The sequence below is a fragment of the Haliaeetus leucocephalus genome, unplaced genomic scaffold (assembly GCF_000737465.1).
Source record: "Haliaeetus leucocephalus isolate CR32 unplaced genomic scaffold, Haliaeetus_leucocephalus-4.0 Scaffold656, whole genome shotgun sequence".
NCBI lineage: Eukaryota > Metazoa > Chordata > Aves > Accipitriformes > Accipitridae > Haliaeetus > Haliaeetus leucocephalus.
The window spans coordinates 7,844,381-7,857,868 of NW_010973092.1; the positions used below are offsets into that span (position 1 = coordinate 7,844,381).

The 13,488-nt window shown below is 48.3% G+C and overlaps 1 protein-coding gene across 3 annotated transcripts in view; it reads left to right on the forward strand.

Annotated features, from left to right (window-relative positions):
• GRIA1 (glutamate receptor, ionotropic, AMPA 1) overlaps window positions 1–13,488 on the forward strand; it is a 126,882-nt gene that overhangs the window by 59,733 nt on the left and 53,661 nt on the right. For 2 of the 3 annotated variants that reach the window (XM_010578966.1, XM_010578965.1), the window contains exons 3-5: window positions 1,785–2,024; window positions 3,462–3,646; window positions 8,576–8,629. In XM_010578966.1, coding sequence (XP_010577268.1) covers window positions 1,785–2,024; window positions 3,462–3,646; window positions 8,576–8,629 — 479 coding nt within the window. The remainder of the gene's footprint in view (window positions 1–1,784; window positions 2,025–3,461; window positions 3,647–8,575; window positions 8,630–13,488) is intronic. The other variant, XM_010578967.1, reaches the window with a different exon arrangement.

The following is a 13,488-nucleotide window of genomic DNA, read 5'->3' on the forward strand; positions in this document are numbered from 1 at the left end:
CTACAGAAATACAAATTACTTTGGGGGAGGAGGGTGCTGAGGTATGTGAGATCACAGATGCTGAGCAGTGAAAAGAAGATGGGTGACCTTGGGGACAAACTGCTGGGCTGGGATGCCCAAAACCTGGGCTCAACTCCAAGAGGAAGGAGAAATTCCCACCAGTGTCATGAGATTCAGTTCTCAGCTCTCGACACTGTGCCATTTCAAATAGCTGGCTGCTTAGTTTTGGTGGTGAGATAGGAGTGGGGACTCGCTTTGCACAGTGGGAAGCAGGATTTCTTGCTCTTCCCTCTGAATATTTGATGTTGGCAGTAGAGAAGTGAGGAACAAGGTAATCATATCCAGGATGGCTGTAAGCCAGTTGGGGACGACTTCTGGTCCTGGCTGGAGGGACAAAGCTTGGATGGAGCCCAGCTAAGGATGCAGTAAGCTCATGTTTAGGAGCCTGTCTCCAGCCACACATGCAGAAGGTTCGGTACTGGTGGCTACCAGCAGAAACCAGGTCAAGGGATTCCCAAGCAGTGCAGAACACTTGCTGGGGACCCCAAAATGTCACATCCAACTTCTCACCCTGCATTCTGTTGGGGGGGGCGGGGCGGGCCTGGCGAGTGATGTGTGAAGTGTTGAGTCAGTATAAATGTCACAGCCAAAGGTCTTCAGAGTCAGAGTGACAACAGGAGGAGACACTAGTGCCAGGAGTTCTGACACAGGGAAAACGCTGTCACTGCCACCACCTCCAGCTTGGAGATTTATTGATGGTAACTTGGGATGTGCCATAAACAGGGGTGATATTAAACGAGTCTGACTGTCTCAGGGGCTAGGTTTTACAACCCAAAGTGTGAACTCTCTCTGCCTCACTGAGATCCTGAGGCATTTTTCCAGCAGCTCCCACGATCTCATTAAGTGCTCTCCAGAGAAGGGCTCCAACCCGAGAGAGCCCTCCCTGCGCAGCACAGAGACAGCTGCTGAGATCAGACACAAAAATCTGCCAGAGGACTCGGCGAGCACTCCTCATGGAGATCTCCCAGGCCACCACTACTACCGCACTGGGCCCACAGCCTTCCCCACCGTGGCTTTGTGAGGAAACCAGAAATTGCCAGGCGGGTGTCCAAGTACCAACGCACCCCAGGTGTCCAAGGCTCTGACCTCAGCTCACGTCCCGGGCCAAAACTCCCTGTAACTGTGCTATGACTGCATGAAACCTAGGTGAACCTTTGCTGAGGTGCCTTCTCAGCATGGTCTCAGCTTCTGAGGTCAAACCCACGGTTGCCTCTTGAAGTCATTGGCTGCAAAGGGCTGTGCGGTCATGCAAATGCTTTCCTTCTGCTCCTTGAATGCATCTGGAGCTGCAATAGCAAGCTCTAACTGCAGCCTTTCTCCCCCATAATAAAGCAGGTCCACCGGCCAGGCAGCTGCCATCCCAAGGAGGCAGGGCTTGGTGAGCCACCGTGCTTTTCTGCTGAGGGCTTCCCTTGTTCAGATAACACATTTTGTCCCAGAAGCAGCAAAATCTTCAGCAGAGCCCTGGGGATACTGAATTCACTCTTCTGTGTCGCTTCTGCCTATCAGAGGTAAAGCAGGTCTGTGGAGATCAAGGGCAGAGCAACCCAATGGCCACAAGCCCTGTCCTTCACACGTTGGGTTCACCAACCCACAGACCTCGGGGAAAATGATCTAGTCCAGAGACCGTGCAGCTTATCTCAGGGAAAAGGTTTATTTTGGTGACTTCCCTGAGAAACCTCCTTGTCCTTCTGCCCTCATGACCTTTCTCTCTGTTTCTCCAGTCTGCTCGCAGTTCTCCAAGGGCGTCTATGCCATCTTTGGATTTTACGAGAGAAGGACTGTCAACATGCTCACGTCTTTCTGTGGGGCTCTTCACGTCTGCTTCATAACACCAAGCTTCCCCGTTGAAACGTCCAACCAGTTTGTTCTCCAGCTTCGCCCAGAGCTCCAGGATGCCCTCATCAGTGTCATCGAGCACTACAGCTGGCAGAAGTTTGTGTACATTTATGATGCTGACCGGGGTAAGTCACAAGTACATGGGAAGGGTCACCAGACAATTGAACATAGTGGGCTAGATGGAGTCTTTGCCTCAAGAAGTCCTCTTACTATGGGTTGCTGGAGGCTGAGAGGGTGGCTAAAGGAAGGGTCACCCTATGCCTTCTCTGTTCTTTATTCCTTTTCTAAATATCCATTACTGCAGAAGGTGGACGTTGTTCTAGATGAAGCGTTACCCTGACTCAGTATGTCTGTGTTCATAGGGTCAGGTCTGAATCCCATCAACACAAGGGAAATACTTAATGTGTAAGTGGTTTGAGTTTCAAATGGGGAAATTGTTTATATTGAATAGGTCCCATATTGAATAGGTCTGTCAAACTCAAGGCCACCAAGTCCCATGTTTACAAATGTGAACCAACAGCTGCTCAGATCTCACCTGAGCCCACATCCAGTTGTGATACCTGTGTGTGTTTTTGGCAGGTAGCTTGGAAAATTCCAAGTTCCCCATGTTAGTGCATGTTAGCTGTCTATATAAAATAACAAAAGCCTTTGTGGGGTTCTTGGAAGATATTAACTAACTTTCTAAACCATGAACAGGGCTAGTGAGCTCATTGCTCTGTGATTCAGTTTCCTCAGCTCTCAGATGCCTTTAAAGCTCTAAGCTTGGAGGCCAAGAGCAAAACAGACTTGTGGAGGTCAGTGCAGAGGTAAGGGTGGTTCACAGCTCTGTCCTGGAAGTTACCGTTAGCCCTTGCAGGGACAGGATGACCTTAAGAGACAAGGAGAAGGTATAAAAGCATCCCACCCTGCTTTCTGTTGTCACGAGGCATGGGCACGCTGAATATCCCAAAAGGACTGCAGTAGGCAGGGTTGTCTAGCAGGACTGCAGAGCGGTGCTGACTACGTGTATCTCCTCTGGAAGGCTGTGCATGTAATTCAGGCAAGATTCTTTTAAAAATAATGGAAGTTTTCTGATGAGATGCCAAGAGAGACAGAGACGCTGAATATGGTTGCGTACTGTGATTGCTAAGGGTGTCCCTAACCCTAGGAGCGTACAGCCTAAACAGATCAAAGACAAGAAGGGAACTATGGCCCAGAGAAATCAAGTGATTTGGCTAGTGACAGACAAGAAGACAGGGATTATAGCTCTTATCTGAATCCCACAGCAGGGCCTGATCAACGAGACTGATTTGCCGATTACAAAGGAAAACTGGGCCTGGAATCATCCTATTTTCCTGTGCTAGGACAGGAAAAGCAGGAGTCATTAATACAAGCCTAGCTGTGTTTGGGTAAGATGCTAGACTGTTAGCTGCTCTCTGTAGTTCTGCTGCACTCTTGCAACGCTTTATCCAGCCTGGCTTGGGGCACCTCTGCAGGCTGTCAGAAGGATGGAAAGATGCCATTGCACAACTAAAACCTGGTTCTCTCCCTGCTGTCCTCTTCACCCTGTCTTCCCATCGTAGGTTTGTCGGTCCTACAGAAAGTGCTGGACACTGCAGCCGAGAAGAACTGGCAGGTGACAGCTGTCAACATCCTGACAACAACAGAAGAGGGCTACCGCATGCTCTTCCAGGAGCTGGAGAAGAAGAAGGAAAGGCTGGTGGTGGTGGACTGTGAATCTGAGCGGCTGAACATCATCCTTAGCAAGGTTGTGTTGGTGCGGGTCTTCTGGGAGGGGTCTTGCATGCAGGACGGGAAGGGTTGTTTCTCCTGGAGCAGTTCTCCTCCCCATTCTTGTCTGATCCGTGTGTCATTGTGGCTCTCATTGGATGTGGTGCATGTGCATTGCAGCAGGCTGCCGAGCTCGCAGGTATTTCTCCGTGGTGTTACTGTGGAAACTGTATAGCTGTATCAATACTAGAAGCTCTCATGTATTCATGCTGAGTGATCTTTGTTGCTCCATGTTTATTGCTTGTTTGATTCCTCTGCTGAACCCTTTACACCCCCTTACTGCCCAACAAGTTTGCTTTGTGCTAATTCCTCCAGGCAACGTGCACAAGACGTGGCACTTCCTTATTCTGCTGAGTTTTCCTCCACTTTTCCCACCTCCTGTGAGATAGGGTGGAGGTGTGAATTGGCACTGCCAGACTCCTGGTCCTCCAACCTCCATGTGCTGCACCAATTTCTCACAATGAGAGCCAGCAGGACAGAGATGGAGAAGCTTTATGGTACATCTGTAGTCCTCAGGAACCCTGTCTCCAGCTCAGGCTAGAGCTCACCATCCTCGCAGGGCATCCAGGCTGTAGCAGGATCGGATGTTTCCAGCTCCTCTCATGCCTTGTAGCGAGAGACACACGTTCATTCACAGCCATCTCCCAGCTGTTTTGTCAGCCCATGGCCACGAAGCAGATGGGATATGCAATAGAGGACTCAGCAGCTAGGTTGTGTGCCCTGTCTTACTCATCCTCAATCTAGATAGGTTGCCCAGTAGTGCAGACCTCAATTTTCTCCATCCTCTTTCCTCCATGCCTCCCTTGATGGTTTCCCTAGTCCTGAATAAAAACTTCTGTGGACAGGAGACCAATGCAAGCCCATGGACGGGTCTCAGTCCACACTTGTGTCCCCTCTTCAACTCCAGCCACAATACTTTCCCTCTCACACCTACAGCCAAGGCCGTCCCCACCGCCGTGACTCCCATCCCACATGGCTTAGAAAGGGCCGCGCAGTGCCACGCAGCAGGCGCGCTGTGACTCCTGCTATCGTACTTCTCATAACCAGCTCACTCTTACCTCGTGCTTCACGCGTCGCCTTGTCTAAGCTACCTGTCATCTCCCGTCTCACACTTCAGCTGCTCGCTGTCTGGGGCAAGGACTGCCATTTCACCAGCTGCACGGCTCAGCAACGAGCACAATCCATCCTTGCTGGATGTCTCTGGGTGCTACTCTATTATATATCATAACGAAACAGGTAGCAGGTTTTAACCTCAAAGTAAAGGTCACACTCATGAAGGAGAGACCAGATTATCGTGGATGGTAAAATTTTCTCTCTGACCATGGAGTAGCTGCAGTTGAACAAAATTTTTGACAGGATCTAGGCAGTGAATTTGTCTTTTCTGCAGGCTTTCCTATAGGGTGTATCAGATTTCTAGGGTTAATGATGTTGGTTTTTCAAGTCTGGTTTGTCTAACGAAGTTAAGTTCTGTAGTCAAATATTATCTAGTTTTCCTAATATGAACAGGAAATAAGTCTTTCTTTCACGCTTCTTCACATAACTGGAGCGAGAGTTAAACTTAGATATAAGTAAAGCTATTTGCAAGAGCACTAAAAATCCAGATCTTGTGGTTATTTGTTTTGCAGTGCTGTAAAAAGCATCCATTCCCAGGGAAAAGAGGGAAAATGTTGTATTTTCCTACATTAAAGACAGCAATTCCAAGGTGTCTGTGCCTAGGAGGTAACACTCCTGTTAGGAATAGGGCTGTGAATAACTTTTTCAGACCCGTGTAGTCCATTTTCATCCTCGTTTGCCTTCTGGGTCTGAGTCCACAGGGATTTCTGAGAGCTGAGGTAGTTATCCCGGTATAAGCAGGGGATGCCAGGTCTTTCACAACATGCAGATGACCGGAGGGAGTCAAAGATAGTGTTCAGCTCATTATCACGTGAAATTCAGCTGGGACTTAAACTTGGGCTGGCGGCTGGTCTCTCAGCTCACTGCACCGGGAACCTCTGCGTGGATGTCACTGCTCTGTTTGCCCTCTCTCTTTGAGTGTCTGGGGTGTTCAAAGAGCTGCCTCAGCCTCTCGGGGACATTTTAATGCATTTCTCTTCTTCCCTGGCAAGCCTGTTTCTGTCCTTCGGTGGCTGTGGATTTGTGCTCCCCGGCGAACAGAAGAGCTGGGCATGGCTGTTTAGCATCAGTCCCTCAAACGCACACGCTGGTGCTTGCACACACTTTTAATCTCTTCTCCCCACTCCGTACACATAACACAAATAACCACTGCTGACTCCAGCAAGGCAGTCCTCACGTTCTGGAGACCGTAGCTGTAGAGAAGCCGGTGCTCAATGTGTTAAAGATACGCGGGAAAATGACCTGATTTCTTTCTTGGAGATTTCTCTGTGTTGTGTCTCAAGGGCATGATTTATCTTTGCCGAGGTAGCTGTCATTTATGAGCCAGGCCTTGGTTCAGGGCAGGATATCCGCGGGGCCGTGCTGTGTAGCCTTAATGGGATAAGTAAGTGGTGGGTTGTATTCCATCAAAGCCCTGTATTGTTTCTTCCTTGTCTCTCATTAAAATGAATAACTGGAATTTCTCCTTTGCCACTGTTTCACTCTGAGAGGATTTCTCTCTAATAGATGTCAAACTGGCCCATTAAGAAGTGGGTAATGAAACCTAGGTGGCCCAAGTGAGCTATCAGCATGCAGCCCAGCACAGCCTCTCACCACGTTCAGGCTAAGTGATAAATGCTATTATAACCTCAGCTTGCTACCACCATCCGGACACATTAGGACTGAGCAAGCATTTTAAAATAAATTAAGATCACAAATAACTGTGTAAAACACAGGAAGCAAGCCTCATAATTCAGGTGGATGGGCTGCAAGATTAACAGCTCAGGGAAAGCTGGATGGCAGCCCTCTCCGGTTCATCAACTCTGACACCTAATAAAATAACAAAGGGAGAGTTTGGGCAGAAGGAGCCAATGCCAGCTATTGTTGACACTGGAGAAACAGGGAATTGGATCGTAATTCTTAGACATCCCAGTGCCCTGGAGATGGTCCTTCCTCCCACAAGGTCTGGGACTTACTGCAAAGGTCAGTCTCAGTTGATGAATGGAAGAGGACAAGTTGGGTTTGATGTTGCATCTCAGATCTGGCAATGGAAGATACTCAGAAAACTACCCATAATAAGAGTACATATCTTTATAGTCTTAGGTATACAGAGTTGTTTTTTCTGGGGGCTCCAAACTGCTCAGTAGAAGCCGTACTGAGTGATCCTGTGCAGAGAACCACAGGGCAGTGGAGCTGGTGGAGCTGATACTAGTTGTGTCAGAAACTGCTACGAAATGAAGCCTGCATTGGAGTTAATTGCCACCCCCACGTTAATGCTGGGAACCAGATGAGTTTTAATGTGCATACAAGAGCACTTCATCAGAGAAAGGCTAAGGCAGATGAACCAGTTGCACAGAGCAAGTGTCAGCTCATTTATAATCCATTTGGAAATCCCTAAATAGCTGCTTATGATAATCTGGGAGTGCTGTCCCATGGGGAGGATCAGTCTGTGCGTACCCTTGTCTGACGCTTCTCAAACACCTGCTACCAGCCTGGTATCAGTGAGAAGTCCTGGATAGACCAATCTCTGGTCAAATCCAACACAGTAGTCATTTTATGATCATTCTGGCTGTGAGGATCTTGCTGGCCTCTCTACTGTTCATGCAGATTTTGCCACAGCATTGGCAATGCAGGCAGTCGTTCAGAATCAATTCATACGACCATAGAAATAAGAGGTAGTGTTGCCAGCAAAGAAACCTTATGGAAACAGCACAGTTCTCTCAGAAACTGGCAATTCTTGTGTTTTTACAGGTTCTGAGGGCATGTTGGTTTGGGCTTTTTTTCACTGTCTTCTTTCTGTATGTAGATCGGCTCAAATGCAGATGGTATCTGGCTTTAGTAACCTGGTAAGAATTTAACAGTGCTGCTGAAAATCAATGGAGAGGAATTTCAGTGGGAATATGGAGTCAGCAAGAATAATGTGATTTTTAGCTCTATTCTTCCTGTATTTTTTTTAAATCAAGGGAGAAAAAGAAGTTAGGGACCATGTGATCAGCAACTGTCCCCAGTAATCAGAGGCAAGCCTGCAACAGGTGGTGCCTTTCTACCTAGACAAGGGAAACTTTTCCAGCTAACATAAAAACTTTCAGATGTTACAGATCCATAAGCAATTGTGTTGATAAAAGAGAATAAAAACCTAACTCTGTAGGCATCAAGGAGAAGGGAGTAGTGGCAAAGAGCATATATTGGGACACCATGAATATGAAGATATAAATAATCTCGACGAACATGCAAGGGGAATCCTCTGTGATTTGCCCAGGCAGCTTTGGTCTGGAGATGTGGTTTGAAGCTACCTTAATGCACTAAAGGAGAAAAATTGCCCTTATAGTCTAAACCTCCTGACATCTCACCCAGGTAGGTATTTGTGGCAGGGACTGTAGCTCAGAGGATGTGCAAAATAGCTCTCTAGTCTTGCTTGATGTTTCAGCTGCATTCACAGGACAAATGGACCCCACTTTGTTCCTTTAGTGTCGGAAGTATAAATCTTGTTTAACCTTTAAAAAGACCCAAACGACTGGTTTTTTTTCCCTGAGCCCATAAAGAGACAGGTCAGTTTAGGTAGTTGACTCTTCCTGCCTGTGGAATCTGCTTGGGGATCTTGTCCTGTCTAATTTCAGACTTGCTGCTCAAATATCATGTGTGAAAACTCTGTCCTTCCTCTAACAAGATTGTGAACTTTTCTTTTGCTATGTCTTCCTGTCCCTAACTGAACAGTCTCATTGGGGGGAAGTGGTGGGGGGGAGGAAGGGCAGGTAAATGAAGCTCTTCTTCCTTAGTTGGTCTCTGCTAAATATCCTTGGTTTTCATCTTGCAGATCATCAAGCTTGAAAAAAATGGGAATGGGTACCACTACATTCTGGCAAATTTGGTGAGTTGCCCTCATTGGTGGTTTTTTTTTTTGCTATCTCGTATTTTGTAAAGCACTATATTTATAGTTACTGAGCTGGATATCTTTTTTCTCATCCACCTTTTGGGTAAAAAAACCAACAAAGTCCTTTGCAGTGTTCTTGTGATGTTTTATATCTTGAGCCAGCAGATTATCTGCAGAGTATCTCTAAGGTTGCTGGAGTTTTGTGGTTGGTTGACACTGGCTGGACACCAGGTGCCCACCGAAGCTGCTCTATCACTCCCCCCCACCTCAGCTGGACAGGGGAGAGAAAATATAACAAAGGGCTTGTGGGTCAAGATAAGGACAGGGAGAGATCACTCACCAATTACTATCATGGGCAACACACAGTCACCTTGGGGAAATTAGTTTAATTTATTACCAATCAAATCAGAGTAGGATAATGAGAAATAAAACCAAATCTTAAAAACACCTCCCCCCCACCCCTCCCTTCTTCCCGAGCTTAACTTTACCCTGATTTTCTCTACCTCCATCCCCCCAGCAGCCCAGGGGGACAGGGAATGGGTGTTCTGGTCAGTTCATCACACCTTGTCTCTGCCGCTCCTTCCTCCTCAGCGGGAGGACTCCTCACACTCTTCCCCTGCTCCAGCGTGGGTCCCTCCCACAGGAGACAGTCCTCCACGAACTTCTCCAACATGGGTCTTTCCCATGGGCTGCAGTTCTTCACGAACTGCTCCAGCGTGGGTCCCTCCCACGGGCTGCAGTCCTTCAGGCACAGACTGCTCCAGCGTGGGTCCCCCTCTGGGGTCACAAGTCCTGCCAGAAAACCTGCTCCAGTGTGGGCTCCTCTCTCCACGGGGCCACAGGTCCTGCCAGGACCCTGCTCCAGCGTGGGCTTCCCACGGGGTCACAGCCTCCTTTGGGAACCCACCTGCTCTGGCGTGGGGTCCTCCCCGGGCTGCAGGTGGAGATCTGCTCCACCGTAGACCTCCCTGGGCTGCAGGGGGACAGCCTGCCTCACCAGGGTCTTCATCCCCACGGGCTGCAGGGGAATCTCTGCTCTGGCGCCTGGAGCATCTCCTCCCCCTCCTTCTGCACTGACCTGGCGGTCTGCAGGGTTGTTTCTCTTACATGTTCTCACTCCTCTCTGCGGCTGCAGTTTCTGTGCCACAGCAACTTTTTTTCCCTTCTTAAATATGTTATCCCAGAGGTGCTACCACTGTTGCTGATGGGCTCAGCCTTGGCCAGCGGCAGGTCCAACTTGGAGCTGGCTGGTGTTGGCTCTGTCGGACATGGCGGAAGCTTCTAGCAGCTTCTCGCAGAAGCCACCCCTGTAGCCCCCCCACTACCAAAGCCTTGCCTTGCAAACCCAATATAGTTTTGGTTTTTTGGCCTTCAGCTTTGATCTGCATCTTTTCAAAGCCAATTAAACCAACTGTCAACTAATGCTTGCTGCAATAATGATTTTTTTTGCATGTCATGGGCATTTGGGTTCCTGGCATTGCCCTCCTAGCTTGTTTCGGTCAGGCCAATAAGAAGCTGTTGACTATTGGTAACAATTTGCATTTTCTAACTAGTTTTAACCCCATTTCAAAATGCATCCTCCAGGTGAAGTGTTTCATGGCCAACCTGAGAGTCCCACTAAGGGCAGACTTGTTAATGACGATGCTCCAAGATCCCTCTGACCTTCCAGTAAAAATAACATATGTACCTATTCTGCAACTTGGTGCTAAATCAAATCTGACTGCCGTGGCTCTAAGGAATGAACTGGATGTAAAGATTTCTTTAAGGAAAGGATTCTCCCCTTAATGCAGGGAGGTACTGCCTGAGGACAGAGCAGTGTTGGCCAGCAGCAGGGCCATCTTTCTGGAGCAATATGCTGTCCTCTCCTAGGAGGCTGGAGAATTTCTCTGCCTAGGGAGGTGTGGGAGGAGGTAAGAAAGAGAGGAATAGCCTCCATCCATAGGGCAGCTGGAGGTTTTCCGCAGCAGAGCTCCTCCCCAGATGTGTCTGTCCATCCGAGGGATGCGCAGCAGAGGACGGGCTGGTGTGGGCAGGCTGGGGCCGAGGCTGCTCCCCCCAGGACCCGCTGTGTCCGTGCGGGGTGAGCCACGTGCGGGGTCTGGAGCCGTTCTTCCCTCCCACAGATGCGTCTGCGGGGCAGCACGTCAGGCCTGGGGTAATTAAACTTTAAACTACCAATTAGTCAAGCAGTTGCTGCCGTTCTCCTTCTCTCAGTCCCAAGATAACTCTGTAATTTACAAGACAAAAATGGCCACATAATTACCCTGCGATGCCCTGATACTGACCCCACACTTCTGCGCTGGACGCCTACCATGTAATTACAAAGTTAAAAATGTTATGTTGCGCAGGGGAAGACGTGCAAACTGTAGAGCAGCCAATAACTTCAGTTGCTAATTTTTAAAAAATTATTATTTGCTGTAGCCCAGGTCCTGGTCCTCAGATGTTTATGAAACCTTCATTAAAGTTAAGCAGGGATGCTATCTGGAGTAGCTGGAGTGTACGCTTTTACGTATACCCACGCGGAAGGCTAAATGAGAATGATATCACCTCTTCTCTCTGTATGGTTTCATAAGGATAAATACACTGAAGGCATGAGGTAGTCTAATACTCAGGTGTTGGAGTTTTGAAGGACATTTCTGTCTGTCTTATGATACCACGCTCTCCCCCTTTCAGCCTGAGAAAGCACTCTTTTTGCATCTTTAATTTGTTTTCTTAGCCTTTGCACAAATGCTGAGAGGACAGAGCTGGCTGGAAGAGGCTGCATACTCAGCCAACATGGGTTATAAATATTTAACTCAGAGCAAAAGGCTTTTTTTTATTTCCCCAGCCCCTCCACAGGGAGATTCTGCCTCCCAGCTGGAGCTCAGTGGAGGGTGCTTTGTCTCCCCGGGACCCACAGGGTCTGACGGGACCAGCAGAATCCACTGTTACTAGCTGTGCTTTTCAGCAGCTTTGATTTGGGGGGAGAAGAAGAAGAGTGAAAGGAATTCAAGCTCTTTCCTTTGGTCTTCCCAGCTCCTTAAAACCTAGCATTGCACGAGAGCCAAACTCCTGAAACTCCAGGGAAAAAAAAAAAGAGTAGGGGATAATCAGACAACATGGGAGAAATATTTTTTAAAAAAGCCTAGCACCCCTCGAGGTTAAGGTGGCCCTTTCCAGGGCAGAAGAAGCTTTGTGATTCTGCTGTGCACACAGGCAGGTTCAGGCACCAGAAGCCAAATCACTTTCTGTGATGTGCTTCACCCACACGAGAGTTACTCGCTGATCGGTTCAGCGAGGAAAATAGCAAAAAGGCCGTGAAGGTCCTATGTTCCTGAGACCATATGGCAGTGAGGAAGGACGGCAAGCTTCCCTTTGCAGGGATGGCTGGGGATGTTATGAGAGATTGGCAGAATGTGGGAAGTCGGCGTCTGGCAGGGTTAAACCATAGCGTGGATGCTCTGATCCAAGAGATCACAGCAGGTTTTACCCTCTTCTAAGGACATCTCATTGCTGGATTAGAGCCTTCAGAGGGTGTAACATGCTGTAATTTATTCCCACTGACTCATACACGTAGTGGATAGACCTTAAACACCCCACATTTTCCCCTGCAGAGAAGTCCTAAGATGACAGGGTGTGCATTGCCAACATGCACACACACGTACCCTCGTGTGCACACCCGCACGCCTACAAAACAGCCCGATTTTGAGAAAGTGGCTCATTCTGGAATACTGGGTCGTAAAAGAATAAATTAAGAACTAAAAACTGCAAGTGCCTGAACATTTCCAAATTAGTTATTTTTTTGTCCCCTGTGCTGACTGATGGAATCCTGATTTTAGGACTCTCCTCCTATATGAAGATAAGGTTCCCAGCCCTGGCTGGGAGAGGCTCTGCCTTGCACAAGTCAATTAAGTCCTCAGCTGGTTCATAGCCACCAACTTACCTGCACCAGCTGGAGCAAGGGGATGAATTTTCAATACCTGCCTTTTGCAACACTGCCTAACCTTCTTGGAGCCTTTCCCATGGGAAAACAATTATGGAAATGACACATTGGAAGCAAATGTTGGGAAATATTTATGGATAACCCCACTGAAATTCTTATTTTGGGCTGTATGCTTGCTCAGAGCTATATTCAGCCAAAAAACAAGCAGCAGCACACTACTGCCCAGTTACAGCAGCTCCAAACTGGTGTTATATCAGGAATGCAAAGCGAAAGAGTTCGCAAGGCAATGCACAGGCTGAATAAGGCCCACAAAAACATAATGGGTGCATTTTGAACACGGAGGAATTCCCTGTCTGGTCACAGACAATTCATAAACAAAGAGGAACTGGCTTGCATTAATCGCTGCTCGTTTGCCCAGCGGTTCCTGTCGAGTGAGCTGTAGTAAAGCACCAAGCAGAATTTGACAAGTAGCAGCAAATGAAAACTAGTATTTCCTAGCAGGAACAGCTTTCTTTTTCAGTGAAAATGCTGTTGCCAAGGTGAGACAGTAATATTTCTGTGTTCGCAAACAAAATGAAACCGTTCTGTACCTTAGGCCATGGGCAAGCATCCTTCTCCGATTCTGCTATGCCTGTTAAAGACACAAGCTGTCTTGTCTGCTCAGTCCTGCCCATCCCATGAAGGTCTGTCTGCAACATCACTGCCAGGGGAAGGGCTCCTGCGAGCATCCCTGCCTCTCCTTGAGGCAAATTTGGCACTGTTTATGGCTTTTGCAAACTCATGAAAACCTGATCCTCGACTGGTACCCATTAGAGTTCCCCCAATTAGCTTTTACCAGCTGCCAGCCTGGGTGATTGTCAGGTGTAGGGGCACTGGGGGGTTGCGGTCATATCTCCTTCTCTCCCCCCCCCCCCCCCCCCCCCCTCCTTTTTTT